Source organism: Panicum virgatum, chromosome 3K (assembly GCF_016808335.1).
Source record: "Panicum virgatum strain AP13 chromosome 3K, P.virgatum_v5, whole genome shotgun sequence".
NCBI classification, from domain to species: Eukaryota; Viridiplantae; Streptophyta; class Magnoliopsida; order Poales; family Poaceae; genus Panicum; species Panicum virgatum.
The window spans coordinates 12,097,474-12,118,578 of NC_053138.1; the positions used below are offsets into that span (position 1 = coordinate 12,097,474).

General features: G+C 42.8%; 2 protein-coding genes across 3 annotated transcripts; both read right to left on the bottom strand.

Moving 5' to 3' along the window:
- Positions 1-10,707: 10,707 nt before the first annotated feature.
- Positions 10,708-12,247, bottom strand: LOC120700611 (probable inactive purple acid phosphatase 1; the record flags this gene model as incomplete). The annotated part of the gene is made up of 6 exons (XM_039984858.1): positions 10,708-10,974; positions 11,074-11,206; positions 11,319-11,400; positions 11,511-11,640; positions 11,863-11,955; positions 12,062-12,247. Coding segments are annotated over 6 exons (843 nt in total), but the record flags the coding sequence as incomplete, so codon positions are not given.
- Positions 12,248-14,696: 2,449 nt separating this feature from the next.
- LOC120697635 lies at positions 14,697-16,856 on the bottom strand. Of its 2 annotated transcripts, XM_039980918.1 has the most exons (4): positions 15,680-16,856; positions 15,442-15,594; positions 15,153-15,363; positions 14,697-15,111 (listed from the first exon to the last, which is right to left on the bottom strand). In XM_039980918.1, the coding sequence occupies exons 1-4, from the start codon at positions 16,613-16,615 to the stop codon at positions 15,053-15,055; spliced, it is 1,359 nt and encodes a 452-aa protein (XP_039836852.1). In that variant the 5' UTR covers positions 16,616-16,856; the 3' UTR covers positions 14,697-15,052. The 2 variants fall into 2 exon arrangements, with proteins under 2 accessions (XP_039836852.1, XP_039836851.1); XM_039980917.1 differs by having other exon boundaries at positions 14,702-15,363; positions 15,680-16,855.
- Positions 16,857-21,105: the final 4,249 nt, after the last annotated feature.

The following is a 21,105-nucleotide window of genomic DNA, read 5'->3' on the forward strand; positions in this document are numbered from 1 at the left end:
GTGTGCGCGGCAAGGCGCAGACGTCGGGGCGCGGCCAGACTCCTCCCCGAGTCTGAGTTCGGTTCAGCTGGAGGTGGGGGACGGCCCTGACAGGTGGGCCCCACCTGTCAGCGGCGCGGGAGAGAGGGGCGGATGGATTGGGCCGGGAGAGGGAGTTGGGCCGATTTGCTGAGTAGAAAAAAACAAGAAAAAAAAAGAGGGGGCAGTGGGGTTTTGGGCCTAGAGGAGAAAGAGAAAAAGAAGGAGAGGGAATGGGCTGGGCTAGAAGAGAGGAAGAGAAAGTGAAAGGTTTTGCATTTTTGAAAATGATCCAAACCAATTCAATTCAATTCAAATTCAAATTCAGGGATTTCAAATTCGAACCAAATAACATGCAATAAAACAATGCATTGCAGCATGAATGCAACACAAACCAAACATCCTTATTTAATTTAGAAAGACAACCAATCTATTTTCTTTTATACTAATTTCCCTGTGAAGAAAATAAAATGTTGGAGAGTTTTTTATATTATGAGAAAAAATTGTTGTTTTATTTTAATTTTAATCGCATCCTGAAATCCAACAATTTCAGGGCGTGACATTTGAGCAGCTGAACACATGGATCACTCTCTCTATTTTCCTGGATCCTCCAAACCCATTTTGTGAGGAGAGCTTCATTCATTCTTCTGGTGTTAATTACTCCCAACCCACTATAGTCCTTTGGGAAGCACACATTCTCCCACCTGACCATATGATATTTGAACTTAGTTTCATCTCCTCTCCATAGGAACTTGCTTCTCACACTGTCCATTTTCTAATGAGTTGTCTCAGGCAGCAAGAACATCCCCATGATATAAGTAGGCATATTGCTCAAAGAGGAATTAGTTAGGACCAGTCTCCCCCTAGAAGACAGATGTTTTCCTTTCCAGGGTTGATTTCTTCCTCATCTTTTTCACTGTCTTGCTAAAATGTGCAACCCCCAGGTTCTTGTCTCTGATGGGGAAACCTAAGTAATTCCAGGGAAACTCCCCTAGTTTGCAATTCAGCATGTTTGCTATTTCCTGTTGTCTCTCCTCCTCCACTCCAAAGACCACTACTTCACTTTTATGGTAATTTATCTTTAACCCCGACATCCATTCGAAGCAGTAGAGGATGAATTTCATGTTTCTTATCGACTCATTGTCACACCCCATCATCAGCAACGTGTCATCAGCATACTGCAGGTGAGTCAGGCCCCCATTGATCAAGTGTGGTACTACCCCCTTTATGTATCCATGTTCTTTTGCTTTGTCCAACAGATGTGCCAATGAATCTGCAGTCATGTTGAAAAGAAGAGGTGATAGAGGATCACCTTGTCTCAGTGCCCTGTGGGTTCTAAAATATCCTCCATTTTCACCATTTATATTGATGCACACTTTCCCTCCCTTCATAGTGCTCATTATCCACCGGATCAGCCTGTCATCAAAACCTTTTCTTTGCAGTAATTTTTCCACGAAGTTCCATCTAATACTATCATATGCTTTCTTAAAGACTATCTTTAGTAGCACCCCCTGCATTTTCTTCTGCTTCAGTTCATGAATCACTTCGTGTAACATAACCGCCCCATCATAGATGTATCTTCCCTTAATGAAGGCTGTTTGGCTCGGGCTGATGAGTTTTTCAGCCACACTGGATAATCTCCCCATCAGCAGTCTGGTGAAAATCTTGAAGCTCACATTTAGCAAGCAAATTGGTCTGAATTGCTTGACATCTTTGGCATTAGTAACTTTTGGGACCAACGTAATCACTCCGTAGTTCAGTCTAGCTATATCCAATTGTCCCAGAAAGAAGTCATTCATCATTTCCAGCAGATCCCCCTTTATGGTATGCCAGAATCTTTTATAGAAGGTGACAGTGAAACCATCAGGGCCCGGCGCCGTATCTTCTTTCATCCCAAAAATGGTTTCTTTCAGTTCCTCCTCCGTAATGGGCTTGAGTAGGCTAGCATTATCATGTGAGTCTAATTTGCCGTGCTCTGCCCAGGCTCCCTCCCCCAAAGTTACTTTGGTTTCTGGCTGCATCCCAAAGAGCTTCCTGTAATAGGTGTAAATGGCCTCCTAGATTTCACTCTGATCAGTGATGGTCACCCCCTCTGATTCCAACATAGTTATAGTTTTCTTCCTCCTCCTCCCGTTGGCAACTAAATGAAAGAATTGTGTATTGGCATCCCCCTCACAGACCCATTTCTCTCCCCCCCTTTCTGTCTCCAATAAAGTTCCTCAGCCTCCATAATTTTTTCTAGCTCCCCCACCAACATGTGTCTCTCTGTGATGAGTTCTATGTCACTGGAATGTTGCAATTTCTCATCAATTGATAGGATTCTGCTCATCAAGTCTGCTTTTTGCCTCCTATACTCCCCTCTAGTATTTGACCCCCACATGAATACTTGATCTAAAGCACAATGGATCAAAGTAGTATTCCACTCCAAGAGCCATCCTAATGTCCGGAGAACACCAAAATGTCTTTCTTTCTTCCTCAAGTTGATCAACATCAACTCCAACACCTTTTTATTTGCAAATGTGCCAACACCACCAAGTGTACACCACCATGTGCATGTCTGTTAGCACCAAGCTGGATATGAGTTCAGGGTACCACCAGATACGGATGAAACCAAAAGATGAACACAAAATAGCTTTCAAGACTCACCAGGGCCACTATAAATTTCGAGTTATGCCATTTGGGTTGACTAATGCCCCAGCCACATTTCAGTGTATCATGAATGAAATGTTGGCCCCTTTTTTAAGGAAGTTTGTCATGGTTTTCTTGGATGATATTCTCATCTACAGCCCATATTTTGACATAGATATGCAACATTTATCACTAGTGCTAAAAACGTTGAGGGGGCACCAACTATATATGAAGGCCAGTAAATGTTCTTATGCTCAAACCCAACTGTAATACTTGGGACACATCATATCAGATGCTAGGTTAGCTACAGACCCATCAAAGATTGAAGCTATGCTGAAGTGGCCAGTACCTACAACAGTAACAGAATTAAGGGGATTTCTGGGTTTGACAGGATATTACAGGAAGTTTGTCCATCATGGCTTGATATCCCGACCACTTACTCAGCTATTAAAAAAGAAGCAATTTCAGTGGTCTCCAGAAGCACAGAGTGCTTTTGAGTTACTTGAACAAGCCATGACAACAACACCTGTGCTTGCATTACCAAATTTCACAGAACAATTCATAGTGGAGACAGATGCATCAGATGTGGGAATTGGGCCTGTCCTAAAGCAATATGGCCAACCTGTGGCCTACTTGAGCAAGGCACTGGCTAAGCACCATAAGAATTTATCTATATATGAGAAGGAATTTTTGGCTCTCATTATGGCAGTGGAAAAATGGAGACAATATTTGCAGCACCAAGAATTTATTATTAGAACTGACCACAAAAGCCTCACCTACTTGACAGAGCTGAATTTGCATCCTGAGATGCAGAGAAAGGCAATGAACAGGATGATGGGTCTCCAATTTATGGTGGCTTACAAAAATGGCATAGACAATACAGCAGCTGATTCTTTATCTCGAGTGGGTCATCTTCTTGCCGTGCAGGCTGTTGTAGGGTCGAGATGGCGGACTAGACGGGGGTGAATAGTCCTTTCTAAAACTAATCGCGCAGGCTAACCGAAACTTGTGTGGAATTTAAACAATTCACTTAGCCAAGACTTCACCCCTCTAACTATAACTCTAAGGCACCTCCAAAAGATCCTACACAAAGCAAAAGGAGTGCCGGGCTAGCTAGAGCTCACCTAACCAATTCTAATGCAAGGTCACTCAAACCTAAGCATTAGTACTTCACACACCGGGGGAGCTCCTACTCAATTCTAATGAGCAAAAGCACAAAGCCAACCTAAGCTCACTAGATGCACAATGGACAAGGCTACACAAGCCAAATCCAAAGGCTCAAACTTACTTAGCTACACAAACTAAGCAAGGCAACTAGTTATGCTACACAAGCTAATTAGTTACACTAGGATCTTTACTTCTATGCTACACAAGCAAGAAAATGATTAACAAGCTAGTAGCTAACTAATCACTAGAGCGACTACACAAGCATAAGATATATATGAATGTAAATACAAGGCTTGTAATTTGGAGAATGCAAACCACCGAGAAGAGTAGAAAAAGTTAACACGGTAAATTTTATCTCGAGGTTCACTTGGTTTCCACCAAGCTAGTCCCCGTTGAGACAAGCTCCAAGATTGCCGCCGATCCTCTTGCTAGTGGTGACTCTCAAGTCACATTCTCCCACGTAGAGTGCTCACACCGAGCTCTAGCACATGATTCGGTCGGACCACTTATTGCTCTTCAAGTCTCGCTCAACTAGAGTTGCTCTTCGCGGCTCCCGCGGGGTGAGCACAAAACCTCTCTCACAAACACGGTCCCGGAGCCTTGCACAATCTCCTTGCAAGCTTCACGGAGACACCACCACCACCAAGCCATCTAGGAGATGGCAACCTCCAAGAGTAACAAGCAGCACCGGCTTGCAACTCGATCACCTAATGCCAATCTCTTGCAATCTCTCAATGCAATGCACTAGAATTACTCTCTCACTAAGCGGAAAAGATTTGCTCTAATCATAAGTGAGTTGGAGGGCTCTCAAGCACTCTCACACAAGGACACCAAGTCCCCGAGGTGCTCAGCATCTCAAATGGTCGGCTACCACCTCTATTTATATAGGGAAGCCCCAAACTAGCCGTTACCTCAAAAATCTATCGAAATAGAGTTTTCGTGAACTGTCCACCTCACAAAAACTGGATGGTCCGCCATTCGAACCCAACGGCTAGAACTGCAATGATTACGTGTCAGAGTCGATCGTTAGAGCCCTGGGCGGACTATCCACACCCCATGTCCGCTCCGAAGAGGCGGACCGTCCGCCTATACAACTTGGGACAACACCCAGTGTCCAGAACAGTTCTGTTCGAGCATAAACCTGAAACCGGCGGACCGTCCGCCCCCCAATAGCAGACCGTCCGCAGGTCTATTTCCAGCAAAACCGGCCATCGGTAAAATGCTCATAACTTTTAGCTCTGAACTCCAATTTAAAAGATCTTGGACATTTTGGAAAGCTTAATTAGAGAGCTACACAACCCACATGAATACTTGATCTAAAGCACAATGGATCAAAGCAGTATTCCACTCCAAGAGTCATCCTAGTGTCCGGAGAACATCGAAATGCCTTTCTTTCTTCCTCAAGTTGATCAACATCAAATCCAACACCTTTTCCTTTGCAAATGTGCCAACACCACCAAGTGTACACCACTATATGCATGTCTGTTAGCATTTTAACAAGCATTTTTCAAAGGATTTTCACTTGCTCTCACTGCGCCATTCAATCCTAGCACATCGCAAAGTTAGATCGCTCAAGTGGAACTAGATGACCGATATGCAAACAAGTTTACCCCTCTTGATAGTACGAGCATCTATCCTAAATCCGGTCCAGCACTTCTCTACTCAACCTTAGACCGGTGAAATGAAATGCCCTAGGTTATACCTTTGCCTTGCGCATTTCCATTTCATCTCCAGGGGCGGGCCCAGGATTTGGGGTTTGGGTATTCAACATTTTTTAAGGATGAAATGTTTTTGACCGCCGCTGCCCGCTGTGCTACGTTGTCCCCAGCAACGCATGTTGCTTAGGTCTCATCGGCCAGAAGTGGAAAGGATGCGGCCACAAGGGAAAAGGGAAGTGGAATTGGTATGGATTGGTGCCGGTTGGGGGTTGCTATTGGGCCTAGAAGAGGTGAAGTGAGACATTTGAGCACAAGAGGCAATATGAGATCGGGAAGCCTGTATTGTGACGTTAGATCATCTCCAAGAGACACCCTAAATCATCTCTCTCCACACCCTATCCAAATACTTGCTATTTTAGAACTGGATCTTAGACCCTCAACCTTCAAATTTATGGGTCATATTTACCTAATATGTCAAGGTTCAAACAATAAAATATTCGGTACAAGGGAAGTACCATAGCGACACAAGAATACAAAGAGAAATAATATTTTGGATGATCCTCTACTTAAAGGATATAGAGAGTTGGAGTATAGAATTTAAGAATTCTTTTAGAGATACCCTTATTTTCTATTTTAATACATATACATGTTATATATACTATGTATATAAATTTTGTTGCAAAAAAATTTGGGTATTCAGTTGAATACCCTTTAATCAATACCAGGCCCGCCCCTGTTCATCTCCATTTTTATCTCCATCCTCCAATTGTTAATGCAACCAATGCACCAACACAATCATGAATTATATGATCCACTCCATATCATCACATGACCTCTTTGGTCCATCGATATTGACCTTGCTTCCTCTTCACCGTCGCCTCAGTCCATCGATGCCAAGTCTTGCCCAAGCTTCACCGCCTCGCGGTCCATCGCTTCAAAGCCTTGATTTGCCCTTCACCATTGCAACCGGTCCATCAAGCCAAGCCTTGTCTTGATCTTCTCCACCTTGGTCACATGACTCTATGTCATGTCTCATATGCAATGAGCTTCTTCTCATCATTACCTGTGGACTAATCACCTGTGTATCTCCATATGCCACATTATTAGTCCACTTAATGTTGTCACTCAATTACCAAAACCAAACAAGGACCTTTCAGCTGTGTCATCACTACAACCAGTCTAGGTGCAGGAACTCCTAAATTCCTATGCCACAGATTCTCAAGCTCAACAGTTGTTGACCCAGTTAGCTCTCCATAGTCCAGACAACCAGGGATACAGTTTAGAAAATGGATTAATCAAATACAAAGGCAAGCTATGGTAGCACAAAATTCTGCAATGCAGACCAAGATAATTTCTGCTTTCCATGCTAGTGCTATTGGAGGTCATTATGGAGTCGAAGCAACTTATTTGTTGTGGAAGATTTTTTAAAGCAGTGTCAAATCTGTCAACAAGCAAAACACATGAACTCCCATCCTACAGGTTTACTGCAACCTTTACCCATTCCAGCAGGGCTTGGCGAGACTTATATATGGACTTCATAGAGGGGCTCCCGAAGTCTGAAGGATATAGTGTCATTCTGGTCATGGTAGATAGATTCACCAAATATGCTCACTTCATCCCCATCAAACATCTTTACACTGCAGCCACAATTGCTAAAGCTGTGTTTGACAATGTGATCAAGTTACATGGACTGCCTCGGACCATTGTCTCTGATCATGATAAGAGCTTCACAAGTGCATTCTGGAAAGAGTTGTTCAAGATAATGGGCACACAGTTACTTCTCAGCTCAGCTTACCACCCACAAATGGATGGGTAGACGGAACGCATCAATCAATGTCTAGAAATGTATTTGCGCTATGTGGTATATGATGAACCAAAACAGTGGAAGCATGTGCTCTCTCAAGCGGAATTCTGGTACAATACCTCTTTTCACTCATCCTTGGGTTGTTCTCCTTTCCATGCCCTGTATGGATATGACCCCAACTGTGGCTACCCCTAGTCCAACACTACCTCCAGTGGATCAGTGCACGACATGGTGCAGCACTTGCAAGCTCAGACCAGGGTGTTGAAGGAACAATTGGCCAGAGCTCAAAATAGGATGAAGCTAGCAGCCGACAAGCATAGAACTGCTCAAGAATACCAAGTGGGGGATATGGTTCTGTTATAGCTCCAACCATATGCTCAGTCGTCGTTGGTGAACAGACCATTTCTCAAGCTATCCTTCAAGTATTTTGGCCCATACAAAGTGACAGAAAGGATTGGCCGGGCGGCCTATCATTTGGATTTGCCAGCCAGCAGTAAGATCCGCCCTGTGTTCCACGTTTCTCAACTGAAATTGTTTGCCTAACTATACACCTGTCTTCTCTGTACTTCCTAAAATTGCAGAGCTCGATCTTCAGAACCTGTCGCCGGAAGCTGTTCTGGAACGCCACCTGGTCAAGAAGGGCAACAAAGCGGTGCCTCAAGCATTGGTCAAATGGTCCAAGTTACCACCCCAGATGGCGACGTGGCAGGACTGGTATGTACTCCAAGAGCGTTTTCCCGGTGTACTTCCTAGTGGACCAGCAAGATCTTGAGCGGGGGGAGATGTCATGACCTCTACGCCGTCAAGACAAAAGAGTTTTGTACCGGCTATCTATGTTATCTAGCTATGTTTATGTATTTGTGTTGTGTGTCGCTGACCGGTGGGTCCAGCATCCTGTAACCCGAGTTGGGGATTAAGAACAGGCGGCAGCTGGCCGCGAACACATTGAACTATTTAGAAAGCAAATACACTACGCTGCAGGGTCAGGGTTCTGCCCTCCTGCCGTATTGAATCGATTCTTCTTGTGCGTCTCACACCGGCGGCGCTCGCCGGCGGTCACGAGAGTGACATTGAGGAACACGGGGAGGGGAGGTGGCGGCAGAGAGCCAGAGAGCTGGGGGAGAGGCTGGCGGCAGGGAGGAGAGTGAGGGAGAGAGAATGTGGAGGGGTTTGAGCTGTGGGGGGTTTTTGTAAAAGTGATTCGTGGGGGTGTTTATGTAAAAGTAATAGTAATATCGAATTTTTCCTTCTTTGCGTTGAATTAAATTAGAATACGAGGATCTATATAGAAAATATAATAACACATGTACTATTCATTTTGGATGGGTTGCACTGACTTGCCATTCTTAAAAAAGTGGAGGGTGTTTCTGCAAAATATCCTAAGCTCACGCTGGACGACATGCATCCACCTTTTCGCGTGGGTTGCGGGGAGGAGGCCAAAGTGATTTTGGTTTTAACCATTCCGATTCAATTGAACACTTTGTTTGACCTATGTGAACAATATAAAAATTGGTATTTTTATCTCTTCTCTTATATATGAACTAGATAATTCTGCCCGTGCGTTGCTACGGGCAAAGTTGGTATACATGTCGGATACGTATATATAGTTGCATGTTATTTTGTAGGGATCCACGTGATCGAGTCTTGGGCTAAGGGCTAGTCCGACTCGCATAAGAGATGGACTAAGACCCACCTGTCAATGACACAAGGCAGACCGAACCAAAAATTTAGGAGACCAAATCAAAAATTTAGGTGGAAACCTTACTCGCTTTAGAAATAGATATAGATATATGGTGACACACACATTATGATAGTATTTTATATAAATAATATCATAAATAATATATTAATAATGATAGAAATAGTCATTTAGAATTTTATATTGATGCGCGTGAACACTTTGTTTGAGCTATATGAATAACATGAAAATTGGTATTCTTATCTCTTCTCTTATACATGAATATATGGTGACACACACATTATGATCAGTATTTTATATAAATAATAGCATAAATAATATATTATTAATGATAGAAATAGTCATTTAGAATTTTATAATTTTGATTCAGATTTTATCCTTGTAGTTCTCTTCAACTTTTTATTATGTTATAATCGGATAATATGTATAAAAATTTAAGGGGTTATTTTATATTATTTTATAATGGCATAAGTGGATAATCTACATGAAAATTAGGGGGTTACTTTAGATTATTTTTTATAATGGCAGATGTGGATAATTTAGATACATGTTTAAGGGGTTACTTTAGTCTATTTTCATAATGGCAAGGTGGATAATTTATTAGAAAAAAATAACAGATTCAATGGCTATTATGATTAGAGTTGCCGAATTGATGGCCGGATGTTTCTGATTTTTGTGAGAATTTGTAAGATTTCTTTATTTTTTAGACTGTCCACATAGGATCCTAGGTGGCTTCACCTGGAGGTTTCAAAAGGAGCCTCCAATTAGTAATAGTTGAAGCCTCCAATTAGTAATAGTAAGATATAGGGGATAGGATAAGTCCTAATTGGCATCTAAGGAATTTTCAGTGTTTTTTATCTGAGATGGTTATGTTCTCTTAACCAGACTAGTAGAATGCACGTGCGGCACGCACGTGTTTGCATAACAATATTGCAAGGAAATACATACACTAAATTTTGTTTGCAATATGAATTAAGAATATATTATGCGGACAATAAGCAACGAGATCTTAGTTGTGGTGAAAATCTACAAAATATTCCAAATATCAAAACACCAAGTAGAATTTTATGAAAATTACATTGCTTATTAATGCTGAGAACTGGACAATCAATTTGTTCATCTACTCATTGCCATTCACATTATCTGCCAATCTCCTCAATTGGTGACAACCCTACCCTTTCCCGAATAACTTCGTTCCGGACTCTATCCCTTCATGTGTGCCCGCAAAACCACCGCAACATCCGCATCTCTGCTACACTCAGTTGCTGGACATGTCGCCTTTTTGTGGGCCAACATTCAGTGATATAACATCGCCGGGCGAATCGCTGTCCTATAGAACTTGCCTTTTAGTTTTTGTGGCACCCTCCTGTCACAGAGGATGCTAGAAGCTTGACGCAATTTCAACCAGCCAACTGAGATTCTATGTCTAACATCTTCATCAATGTCGCCATCCTTTTGTAGCATCGGTCCTAAATACAGAAAAGTATTCTTCTGGGGCACCACTTGCCCTTCAAGACTAACATCTCCACCCTCATGCATAGTCGCGCTGAAATCGCACATCATGTACTCAGTCTTGGTCCTACTAAGCCTGAACCCTTTCGACTCTAACGTACGTCTCAACAGCTCTAACTTCCTATTAACCCCTGCCCTACTCTCGTCAACTATCACCACATCATCAGCAAAGAGCATACACCAAGGGATATCACCTTGTATGTCCCTTGTGACCTCATCCATCACCAAAGCAAATAAATAAGGGCTCAATGCTGACCTCTAATGTAGGTCTATGTTAATTGGAAAGTTCTCCTGCGCGTTCGAGAAAAAAAAATCGGCTCGACCTGTGCAGTGAACTGATCCCACTGTGACAAATATCCATTAGCGTAGCAAATGTCCCCAATGTGGACCACCATGTCAATGTTTTCCAGGTCTCTGATGATCTGGTAAGTAGTGTTAAGTGATCCTGGTTGGAAGTTGTTGAACTCGCTGGAACCATCTGCTTCCACCTGAAGAAATTTGTCAGAAGAAGATTCTAAACTTGCAAATGAAAATACCAAATTGTTATCTATGTGAAGTAGGATAGAAATCAGAAAAAGAAGGAAAACCTTTCCAATGTCCCCAAATATGACAACTCGTTGCAAAGAATCTTGTCCAGGGTAAGACGATGCCTTGAAGCTGTATGACTTGCTCCAGATACGAGTACCGTTCATTAGCCTATGGCCAAGCTTGTAAGTATACCTGAAATTTTGCTAATCAACATGTTGCTTAGTAGCTGGATCAGCCACAGTTCTACAACAGGTTAAACATAATTGGAATGTACAAACATATATATGGAACACAGAACACATACAGTGAGTCTGGCCAGATATCCTTCAGGCTGCTAGTATGAATGTAGCCAGGATGGCGCCAACCAACAGTGTGTGCCGGTGCGCCTGCTTTTGCAGGTAAGAATGAAAAGACAGGTATATCGGCATTGTAAACTGAGCTGTCACAAGCTTTCTTTGTTCATCTCTCTAGGGAGATTAGGAAAATAATGACTTACCACACATGCTACTTTTGTCAAATGTTAATGTGCCAGCTGGAGTAAGAAACCGGCGTCCTCCTTTCTCACCCCATTCAACAAAAGGAACTGCTTCTGTAATGTCATAGCCACTTGTCCAGGTGACTGTCATCTGCAATAATAACAATATACTATTTGATATTTCCATCACATTCTTAGGTTTGTAACTACAGTTAATTTCCAGACTGGATATTGTCTGTGTTCATTCAAAGCTGAGCTGAGTACCAAATATTACAGTAACTTACTGTAAAGCCAAATACTCAAGCATTGCACGTTGTTTTCTAGGATCCATACAACAGAAACGATTATCGCAGTCATGGGATGACAGGAAAACTTCATTCCAAGACCTCCCTTGCGCCAACCGCGGGTACACTGGTGCCTTTGGATTCACAAATGCCACTTTGTTGGAGACAGCAATCAGCTTAGGCTGTTACAGGAGTGTATTTTCTTTTTCAGATGGAGAACATGAAGGAATGCACCTTCAGTATCATACTGGAATTACTGTTTCAGAGGATGCAGTGCTTTCCACTTACCGCCAAGAGACCTCCTGGAAAAAGCGTGAACAAGAATTCTTCCCTCTGGTTGATCAACTGAAGCTTCAAAGATCCCTTTCCATTCTTATTGTACTCATCATTTTTTAAATTTGCAAATTGGTACTGAAACGAAGATATGGAGGTGAAATCAATCAGGGTTGCCTCGGCACTGGCGGGGCGGTGGCATCAAGCACCTGGAGGGAAAAAAGCACTTCGGCGAGCTGCCCCCAGCCGCGAGCTGCCCCCTGCTTGTTGCCGCCCAGGTCAACGTCCGCCGGAACTCCTGCCTCAGGTCCTTCCCGTGTTGCTTGTTTGTCCAATTAACAGTTTCAGCTTTGAATAACTTGCTTGTGGACTAATCGAGGGACAGCTGGATAGGTCTAAATTGCTTGTTGATTATTTTGGGGGCGTACTCACATGGAAAATTCAGACAGCAGCGAGAATAGAAGTGATGGATCCAACATCCCTCTGGCAAGATCTGCTTCTACATTGTTCCTTCCTCATGTGATCTTGATACTATGGGCCTTCAGGAAAGTGAGGTTAAACTGCACAGGCTGCATGCTAACCTTAATAGGTGCAGTGCAAAGCACTGGAGGATACTGCCTCTCATTCTTAGGCTCACAGATTGCAGCACTGACAATGCCCAAACAAGAAACATCATTTTTTTTAGCAAGAGAAACATCAGATCGAATCTTGGCCTTTGCATGCAACATTATAAGCACATTTATCCCCATTAGGTTGAGTTTGTTCTGATCCAATTGATTTGCTTACATCTAGACTCCAACACTTTTACCTGAAATCTGCAGGAGAGAACACACCGATCCAATCGTCACCGGATGGATTCGGATGGAAGAACTCCACATCCACCCACTCATTATTCTCACCCCGCATCATCACAACCCACAAGTCACCCAGAGTCCCAGACTGTCAAACAGCATCAGTCAAAGTCAGGGTGTACATCGAGGCTCACCGTCAAACCAAGAACCAAAGGGGACGCCTTGACGTGCGCCGAGCTCCGCGACCGCGGCGAGGGCCCCGGTGGCGGGGAGGGCCGAGACGGCGAGCTCACGGCGAGGTGTCGCGAGCAATCTCGACGGCAAGGGCCCCGGCTCACGGCGAGGCTCCGCGACCGCGGCGAGGGCCCCGGAGGCGGGGAGGGCCGAGACGGACGGCGAGGAGCGAGACGGCGAGCTCACGGCGAGGTGTCGCGGGAGATCTCGGCGGCAAGGGCCCCGGCGCGCGGGGAGGGCCAAGACGGACGGCGAGGGCCTCGGCTGACGATGAGGCCGCAGCGCGGGCTAGATCTCAGGCACGTTCAAATTGGAAACTGCATGTGCGGAGGAACGGAAAAAAAGGAAAGACACGGACGGACGGACGTGTGCGAGATCTCGGCACGTTCAAATTGCAAACTGCATGTTTGACGGGAAAAAATTGTAATATTAGGACTGTAAACACTGACCACTTGTGAATTTGCCACTCTCAGTGAATGACACGGTGGGATCATCTGTGCCTATGAAATGTGGGGGCCAATGTTTGCAGTCCCATTTTTGCAAATTTCTCGTTTGACGGAGGCGTGGCCGCGTGGGTACGGTGGGCAGGTCGATGTTGGTGCGGTGAAAAAAGAATTGCTAAAAGGACAGAAGTATTTTGCTGGATACAGATTTTTCTTGTTTTATAAAACTTTCTCCCACCTTAGACCCGACAAGTGGGGCTATTGTGAGGGGTATAGGGATGTTTTTTAGGTGGAAAGTGTTTTTAATTATTTTGGTTCTTTATAGTGTAGAAAATTGCAAACTGCATGTTTGACAGAGGCGTGGCCACGTGGGTACGGTGGGCGGGTCAATGTTGGTGCGGTGAAAAAAGAATTGCTAAAAGGGTAGAAGTATTTTGCTGCATACAATTTTTTCTTGTTTTATAAAACTTTCTCCCACCTTAGACCCGACAAGTGGAGCCATTGTGAGGGGTATAGAAATGTTTTTTAGGTGAAAAGTATTTTCAATTATTTTGGTTCTTTATAGTGTTATACTCAAGTACCCAACTCCTAAGATTGAACACTTGTTGAGCCGTCATATTTGGCTTTAATTTTGCCCGCTCCAAATTTTCATGATGTAATGTTGAATACTAGTATCAATTATTAATGAAGATTCAGTTTAAAAAATGTTATCAGAGTCGGAGCAATTGAACACAGTCGACAAATATTATTGAGGGCTTCTACTTCTATTCTATGACGCCCAGGATTTTCAAACGCATGATTCTGATTGGTTGCCATTTGCTAATCCTTAGTAGATTGCAGGAAATTTGCCAATGGGGCGGAGTACAGCACAGAAAAAAGGAAACATTAGATTCCCTCCAAGATTCATTTGTCTTTTGTTCCAAAGGTGGAAAACTTGAATTCGTATTGGGATTACCCTACAATAACCAATCCTTATTCGGCAGCGCCCAACTTCAGCTGCACAGAATTTAACAAAACACTGGACTATGCACTAGTGGTCTTAATTCTTTCCTTCATTATGCATTATACAAAAATCATAAGTATAATGCTACCAACTATATTCCCTGCAGCATTTGTGACGACAATAGCTACAATGCACACAAGATAAAACTGCCAAAAAGTTCACACTATTCAATAACTCAGTAAAGGAATAATCAACTAAGAAATAAACCAGTGAAGATACACAGATCGCATAACAAAGTTATCAGTAAAAGGTACTGTCCGACTATGAATATATAACTCTAGCACATCCCGTGTAATCATATTTTATTACAAAGCTAAACATTGGACATGAACCAGGAGACAGCACAATCAGAGGAAGGAATAACACTACAACAAGACAATGAACACTTTTGATAGTTCTAGAAACTAAGACCCATGTAGAAACTTGCATGATTAAACATTTGAATAACTAAGATAAACATGACATCTGAAGGTCCACAGCATGGCAGCTGCAAGGCTCCAAAACATGTAGCTTCACTGTGGAGGGGACCCTAGGTTCAATATACTTTCTGATAGCCATGACCGCTCTGTGACCTTCCATGAGAATATCCAAAGCCAGTGGGGAGCATTTACCAGATTTGTTGGCAGGATCAGAGCACCTGACACAACTCTGAGGGGCCTCCAATGTCAAGCACTCAAGTGAGATTATACTCTTGAGAACATGGCATGTCAACTCAACCAAGCTCTTCGCAGAGCTGAATCCTGTGATACTCACGCTCCTAAGGTTGTGATGCTGCAGTTCTTGCATCTGCCTCAGATCTGCAGGATCTGCAAATATTGAAACATTCTTCATGTATCGCTGCCATACCTGTGATACAAAAGGATAGAATTAAACCATGTTTCCACCACAGATACTAATATCATAGTCGTATGAATGGCAACTCACATTTAAGTTGAAAGTCTCCAGAGAAGGAGCAGCATAAAAAAAGGAAGATAAGGACAAATAATCATAGGTTGGGTAAAAGGGTGCTCCAATAAGAGCAATGCTCAAGTGCCTGAGGAAGAGGAATTTGCTATGCAGCATTGGTGCATAGGCACTCTGCATAAAGAGGTCAGATTAATTAGACCTGTAGTATCATAAGATATGCCTATACCAAGTCAACAGTCGGCTGAAGTTCTCATACCTCTGACATTGAATGAATGGTAAGAGCTTCGAGATTTGGCATGCTGGATGGAAGTTCAGCACGAGCATAAAAAACTGAACCATAGCGGTCCATGGTTAGGCTCTTCATTTGCAAAGTTTCTCCAAGTGATAGTTGTACTGTGCTGTCTCCTCCAAATGTAAAACTGGAGACATTTGGTGCTTCATTGTCTATCACTTTCAGTTTGGCACACCCACGAACCTCCAGGTAGTTGAGCCGCTGCAGTAGGCGAGGTACCTTCAGGCAAACTATCCTATCGCAGTTCCTGAGTTCCAACTGCTCCAAAGCAAAAGAATGGGAAAGAAGGCACCCTAACTCATCCCCTGTTATACGCACAAGACAAAGATGTAGTCTCGTCAGACCTCTTAAACCAAGTGTAACTGTCGGGCGGAAGGAACAACGGGTAAGGTGAAGATATCGGATTGAGTCTCCCCTCCCATTCAACAGAAGTGAGCATGGGAAATTGTACTTTGCACTGAATGGGACAAGTATGAGTGTGAGTTCTTCGATCCCTGGTGTAACAGCTTTCTGAAGCCACCTGTTGAGGAAACAAGAGTCCTTTGAACTGTAATCTGAATTAATCTGAATCTTGAGCTTCTTCACACCAATGCCTGAGTGGTTTTTCAGAATGTGATCGACTTTGATGTAGAAAAATCGACCTGATTCGTCCTTTTGACATGCATTTTCATTCAAGAACAATGTATACTTGCTGAAATTGAGGTTGGGATGACATCTCCAGGAACGTAGAAAGGAACGAGACACACAGGCAGCTCGTGCAGCGTCTCGCATTGGCATCAGGGAATGTATATGATGCCAGATGTCCTGCATGCACAAACGTAGCAGAGAAAAGACAAGATCATTGGAATTGTAAAGGCAAATAGCTGATTTAGATTGAAGGAAAAGAAACATGAGTAGCATAAGGAGTAATATTGAACCCCAGGTCCAGTGGTATGTGCCTGATCACTCTATACTTGATAGTTTTTCATAGGAAAAATAATCTTTACCCAAATCAGGCATGAAGTGTAACTTTTAGTTATTTATTACATTACTGTCAAATAAGATGGAAGCAATGATAGTTAGATAGCATGTTAAATCGATGGCAGAAATAGAACAGGAATGGACATGCACTTTGCATAGGGTACAAATAGTACATCTGAAATTTAAGCAGAAAGCCCACTTTGCGAATCTCTGTGTGAACTCAACTTTGTAAGTTCTGTTGTAATGATCGTTTCACAACATCAGTTTTATATATGTGGTAGAGCAAAACGAAAAGTGGAACAAAATTAGAGACTTATACTTCCTGACATGTTCTACTTAATTACATATATGACTAACTTTGAGGACCCATGCTACTTCATTACAAGGTGGCAAGTTCTGGGATACATGCTACTTAATTACATCCATTGTTGTCTCCACCTGATATCAACACCATTCAAAAGCTTGACTTCAAAAGATAGTTGATCTGCTTGAACATTCATATGCTTCCCTTTCGAGCAAAAGGTCCGGTGCCTGAACTGTACAATCCCCATATATGCTCGACAAGGTCAGAACGAAGATGGTGGCAAGTTTCTTTGTTCCGGATATAAGTTTGAGCATCTATAAAATCTGCAATATTACAGACAGGAGGGTTCTCCCTACCAGGCCACTCTGATGAATGAATTGTAGGAAGATCCACACCTTTCTCATCCATGATGATCATGTTATGTAAGATGATGCAAGCCCTCATAATATAATTTAGATCTTCTTGGTGCCACAACCTAGCAGGGGAGTGCAAAATCTTCCACCTAGCCTGAAGAACACCGAAACCACGCTCCACATCCTTCCTACATGCCTCCTGTCGCTCTGCATACACCTTGTGCTTGTTACTTATGGGTGCACTAATTGTCTTGATTAAGGTAGCCCAATCTGGATATATCCCATCAGCTAGGTAATAACCAATATTGTAAATGTTGCCATTCACATTGAACTCAACCGGAGGTGCTCTGCCATTAGCTAAATCATCAAAGACCGGTGATCGCTGCAGCACATTAATATCATTATGGGATCCAGGTAATCCAAAGTATGCATGCCAAAACCTGAGGTCCTCAGTCACCACAGCCTCTAGAATCATAGTTGGCTTCCCTTTGTGGCCCTTGTACATCCCATGCAAAGCAGTGGGGCAACTAGACCACTCCCAATGCATACAGTCTATGCTGGCAACCATTCCAGGAAATCCTCTTGCCTCATTAACCTTTAGTATATGCTGTAACTCCAGTTCTGTTGGTGGCCTAATCCATTCTTCCCCGAAAACATTTACTATTGTTCTGACAAAACACTTCAATGTCTCCAATACAGTGCTCTCGCCCATCTGAAGATACTCGTCCAATGAATCAGCAATGCTACCATAAGCTAGCATTCTAATTGCAATCGTGCATTTGTGGATGGGGGAAAATCCTCGCTGACCAGCACAATTTCGTTTTTGTTTGAAGTAGGAGTCCGCTTCAGTAACCTTATCGACAATCCAAAGGAACAAACTCTCCCGCATTCGGTACCTACCACATAATTTGTATTATTTACTGCATATTTGGTTGACAATATAGTAAAAGTTATGTTTCAGCTCACGTACACACCTCCTGCGGAAATGATCTGGATTGTAAATTGGATGTTCAACAAAATATTGAGCATTCAATATTTTGTTAGCACCTTCACGGTCGCGCTTGTATGTCTTGTGACCCGGTGTTGAACCTCCCCATCGACGTTTTGTCCTAACAACGAGAACTGTTGCAGCCATCTCAACATCATCAGCATCTCTCCCCTGACTGGCAGCCGTTCCACAGTTTGAAAGCTTAATATACCTCATCGCCATCCCTAAAAGAACAGCCACATATCCAATGACAAACATTATATAAATGAGGAAAATTAATCTGCAGACCGGATCCTAAGAACAAGTGTTACCTGGCGCCGGGAAGGAGAACGAGCCTCTGCCGACAAATCACAAATCTAAGATTTGGCCATCACCATGAGCTCTGGTGAAGCAGCGCAGGAGCAGTCAAGGGCCGACGCTGCTCAGTCGCGGAGCCGCCGAAATCGCCAGCCAACAGGAGCAGTCCAAGACCGACGTTGCTCAGTCGCGGAGCCGCCGAAACCACCGGCCAGCAACAGGAGCAGTCGAGGACCGATGCTGCTCAATCGCCGAGCTGCCGAAATTGCCAGGCCATGCCTCTTCAGTTCCGGGAGTTGGCGGGAAATGAAACTGATACTGCCGGGAGAGCGGGAAATGCTATGGCTGTTGGAGATGTCACTAAATACATGCGAGTTGCATTTACTGTACACGTGAGGCAACCCTGATTTGCCTCTCAAAATTGCATCTCATTGTTGGAGTTAGTCTAATGCCCAATGCTCTGCAGCTCAGCTCTGCACGGTATCTTCTAATAAAAGCACGCATGCTAAGTTCTAGTTCTAAGTTAGGGGCACGTACACAAAAGAAATATCTTAATTGTTTTGTGTGCGGTTAAAGCAAGCAATAACAAATAAAGGTCATCTCCTTTCCATTTTCTTTAGAATCTGGGATCCAGGAATATGACTAGAGTCTCAGTGCCTAATTATACGTGATACACCCTGGATCAAGTTTCGGCCAATCTCTTCAAATTTTGATTATGAGTTCCGTTTTCATCTTAGTTTTGAAGCATAAATATCATATGTAGATTTTTTTCTTGAAAAGCATTTTGATAATATGTTATATTTAGTAACAAAATTTGCAAATGTTCCTAATAAAATGATACAGTAGTGTTCATCATCAAGTGGTATGACAGGGGCAGCAAAGAGTTCTGAACATACCACAGTTTTCTATTTATATATTCTCAAATAATACAGTACAAACCTTAATAAATATACAGTACTATCTTTGACGCGTGTTTCGGGACGGCAACGGATCAGAAACTGTGCATCTTTGACCCGTGTTGTTCACAGAATCACGGATCACATAGCTATCTGTTCAGATTTCAAAGAAAAAAAAAGGCCTGTCTAAAACTTTTGAGCGTTCCCGTTGACATGTAGCAGGGTCAATTATCCATGTTGGGCCCACGCACAGCGCAAGTACTAGTAAGGGGGGACGGTCAAATTGATATTTGTACTGTCCAGTGGGATTCTTTCACACACTTGCCAACCGGGTCCTGCACCACGGCAAAATCATTTCTACTAGGACTGATCATAAAGAGCACCAATTTCATGGTCCTGCAAGAGATTAGGAATGGATGAAAAGGCTGAGACAGAGAAGAGTGATGGTTCGGTTATGACTAAGGAACGGAAGGAGCCAAAATATCCATTTCATCCTCTCATTTCTGGACGGTAGAAAACGTATTTAGCTGTAAATTTTTCCTGTAACATCTTATTAATCGTCACAAAATCATAATAAATATTAGCAAATCCAATGGTATCGACTTTGCGGCGTATAAGTGTATAACTCACGTAGTGTTGAACTAATTATTAATCAAAAAGATAATTATGCCTTATACGGAGTACTGCTCAAGCTCCATGGCTATTCAGCTGAGCCTCGGGATAAGGGATTCTTGGATGACTTTCCATTCTGGTCATAGCATAAAATGGCCAGTCAACCTCCACGCAATCCATGGAAACTTGGGTTTTGCTTTTCCAACTTTGGCATCCCTAGTTGGATGTGCTCTCCTCCTCTGTTTTGCCAATTGTGAACACAATGCTAGTACATTCTACTAGACGTTTACTACCTGAAATGACATTTGGAATGGAAGGGTGTAGTTTTTCGAGAGAAAAAAAATGGAAGGGAGCATTTGCCAAAAATGGAAGGCAGCCATGTTCAGTTCCCAAATATTTTCATACACTACCCATCACATCAAATCTTTGGACATATGCATAGAGCATTAAATACAATTAAAAAATAACTTATTATATTAAATGAAAGCCTAATTAGTCTATAATTGAATATTAATGTCAAATAACAACAAAAATGCTACAGTATCAAAATAAAAAAATTAGCAAACTAAACAAGAAATTGGGTGCTCTCCTTGGAGATGCTCTTACATTTGTGGTCCCTCTTCTCCAACAAGTCCTATAAAAGGGATCCATTTCCAACTAATAAACTTTGCAGGAAATGTTACAATCACTCCGTTCGCTGGGCTGGAGCTTGTGACTGGAGTGGTGTGAGAGAAAAATACTGTTGGGCTGGAGCTGGCTGCCCAACTGAGTGAATTCCTATACTATGCTCTGCTTATGATTTTATATCCCCTCTTCATGCAGGTTTTGCACACAGTCCTAGTACATCACACGAGGCCTCCTCCATCGGTCTGGCCTAGGCTTTGTTTGGTTCCAGAGATTTTTTTAGTCCCTGAAACTTTTTAGTATTTAGAAGTATTAAATAAATGTTAATTATAAAACTAACTGCAGAACTCTGTGGC

What these genes read in the sequence shown, in the direction of transcription:
- LOC120697635 (XM_039980917.1), bottom strand. Translation starts at nt 16,615, where the DNA reads ATGCTACTCATGTTTCTTTTCCTTCAATCTAAATCAGCTATTTGCCTT. An exon ending in CCATTCATTCAATGTCAGAG is followed by an intron (nt 15,595 to 15,679) that starts GTATGAGAACTT and finishes CTCTTTATGCAG; the next exon opens with AGTGCCTATGCACCAATGCT. An exon ending in TGGAGACTTTCAACTTAAAT is followed by an intron (nt 15,364 to 15,441) that starts GTGAGTTGCCAT and finishes TTTGTATCACAG; the next exon opens with GTATGGCAGCGATACATGAA.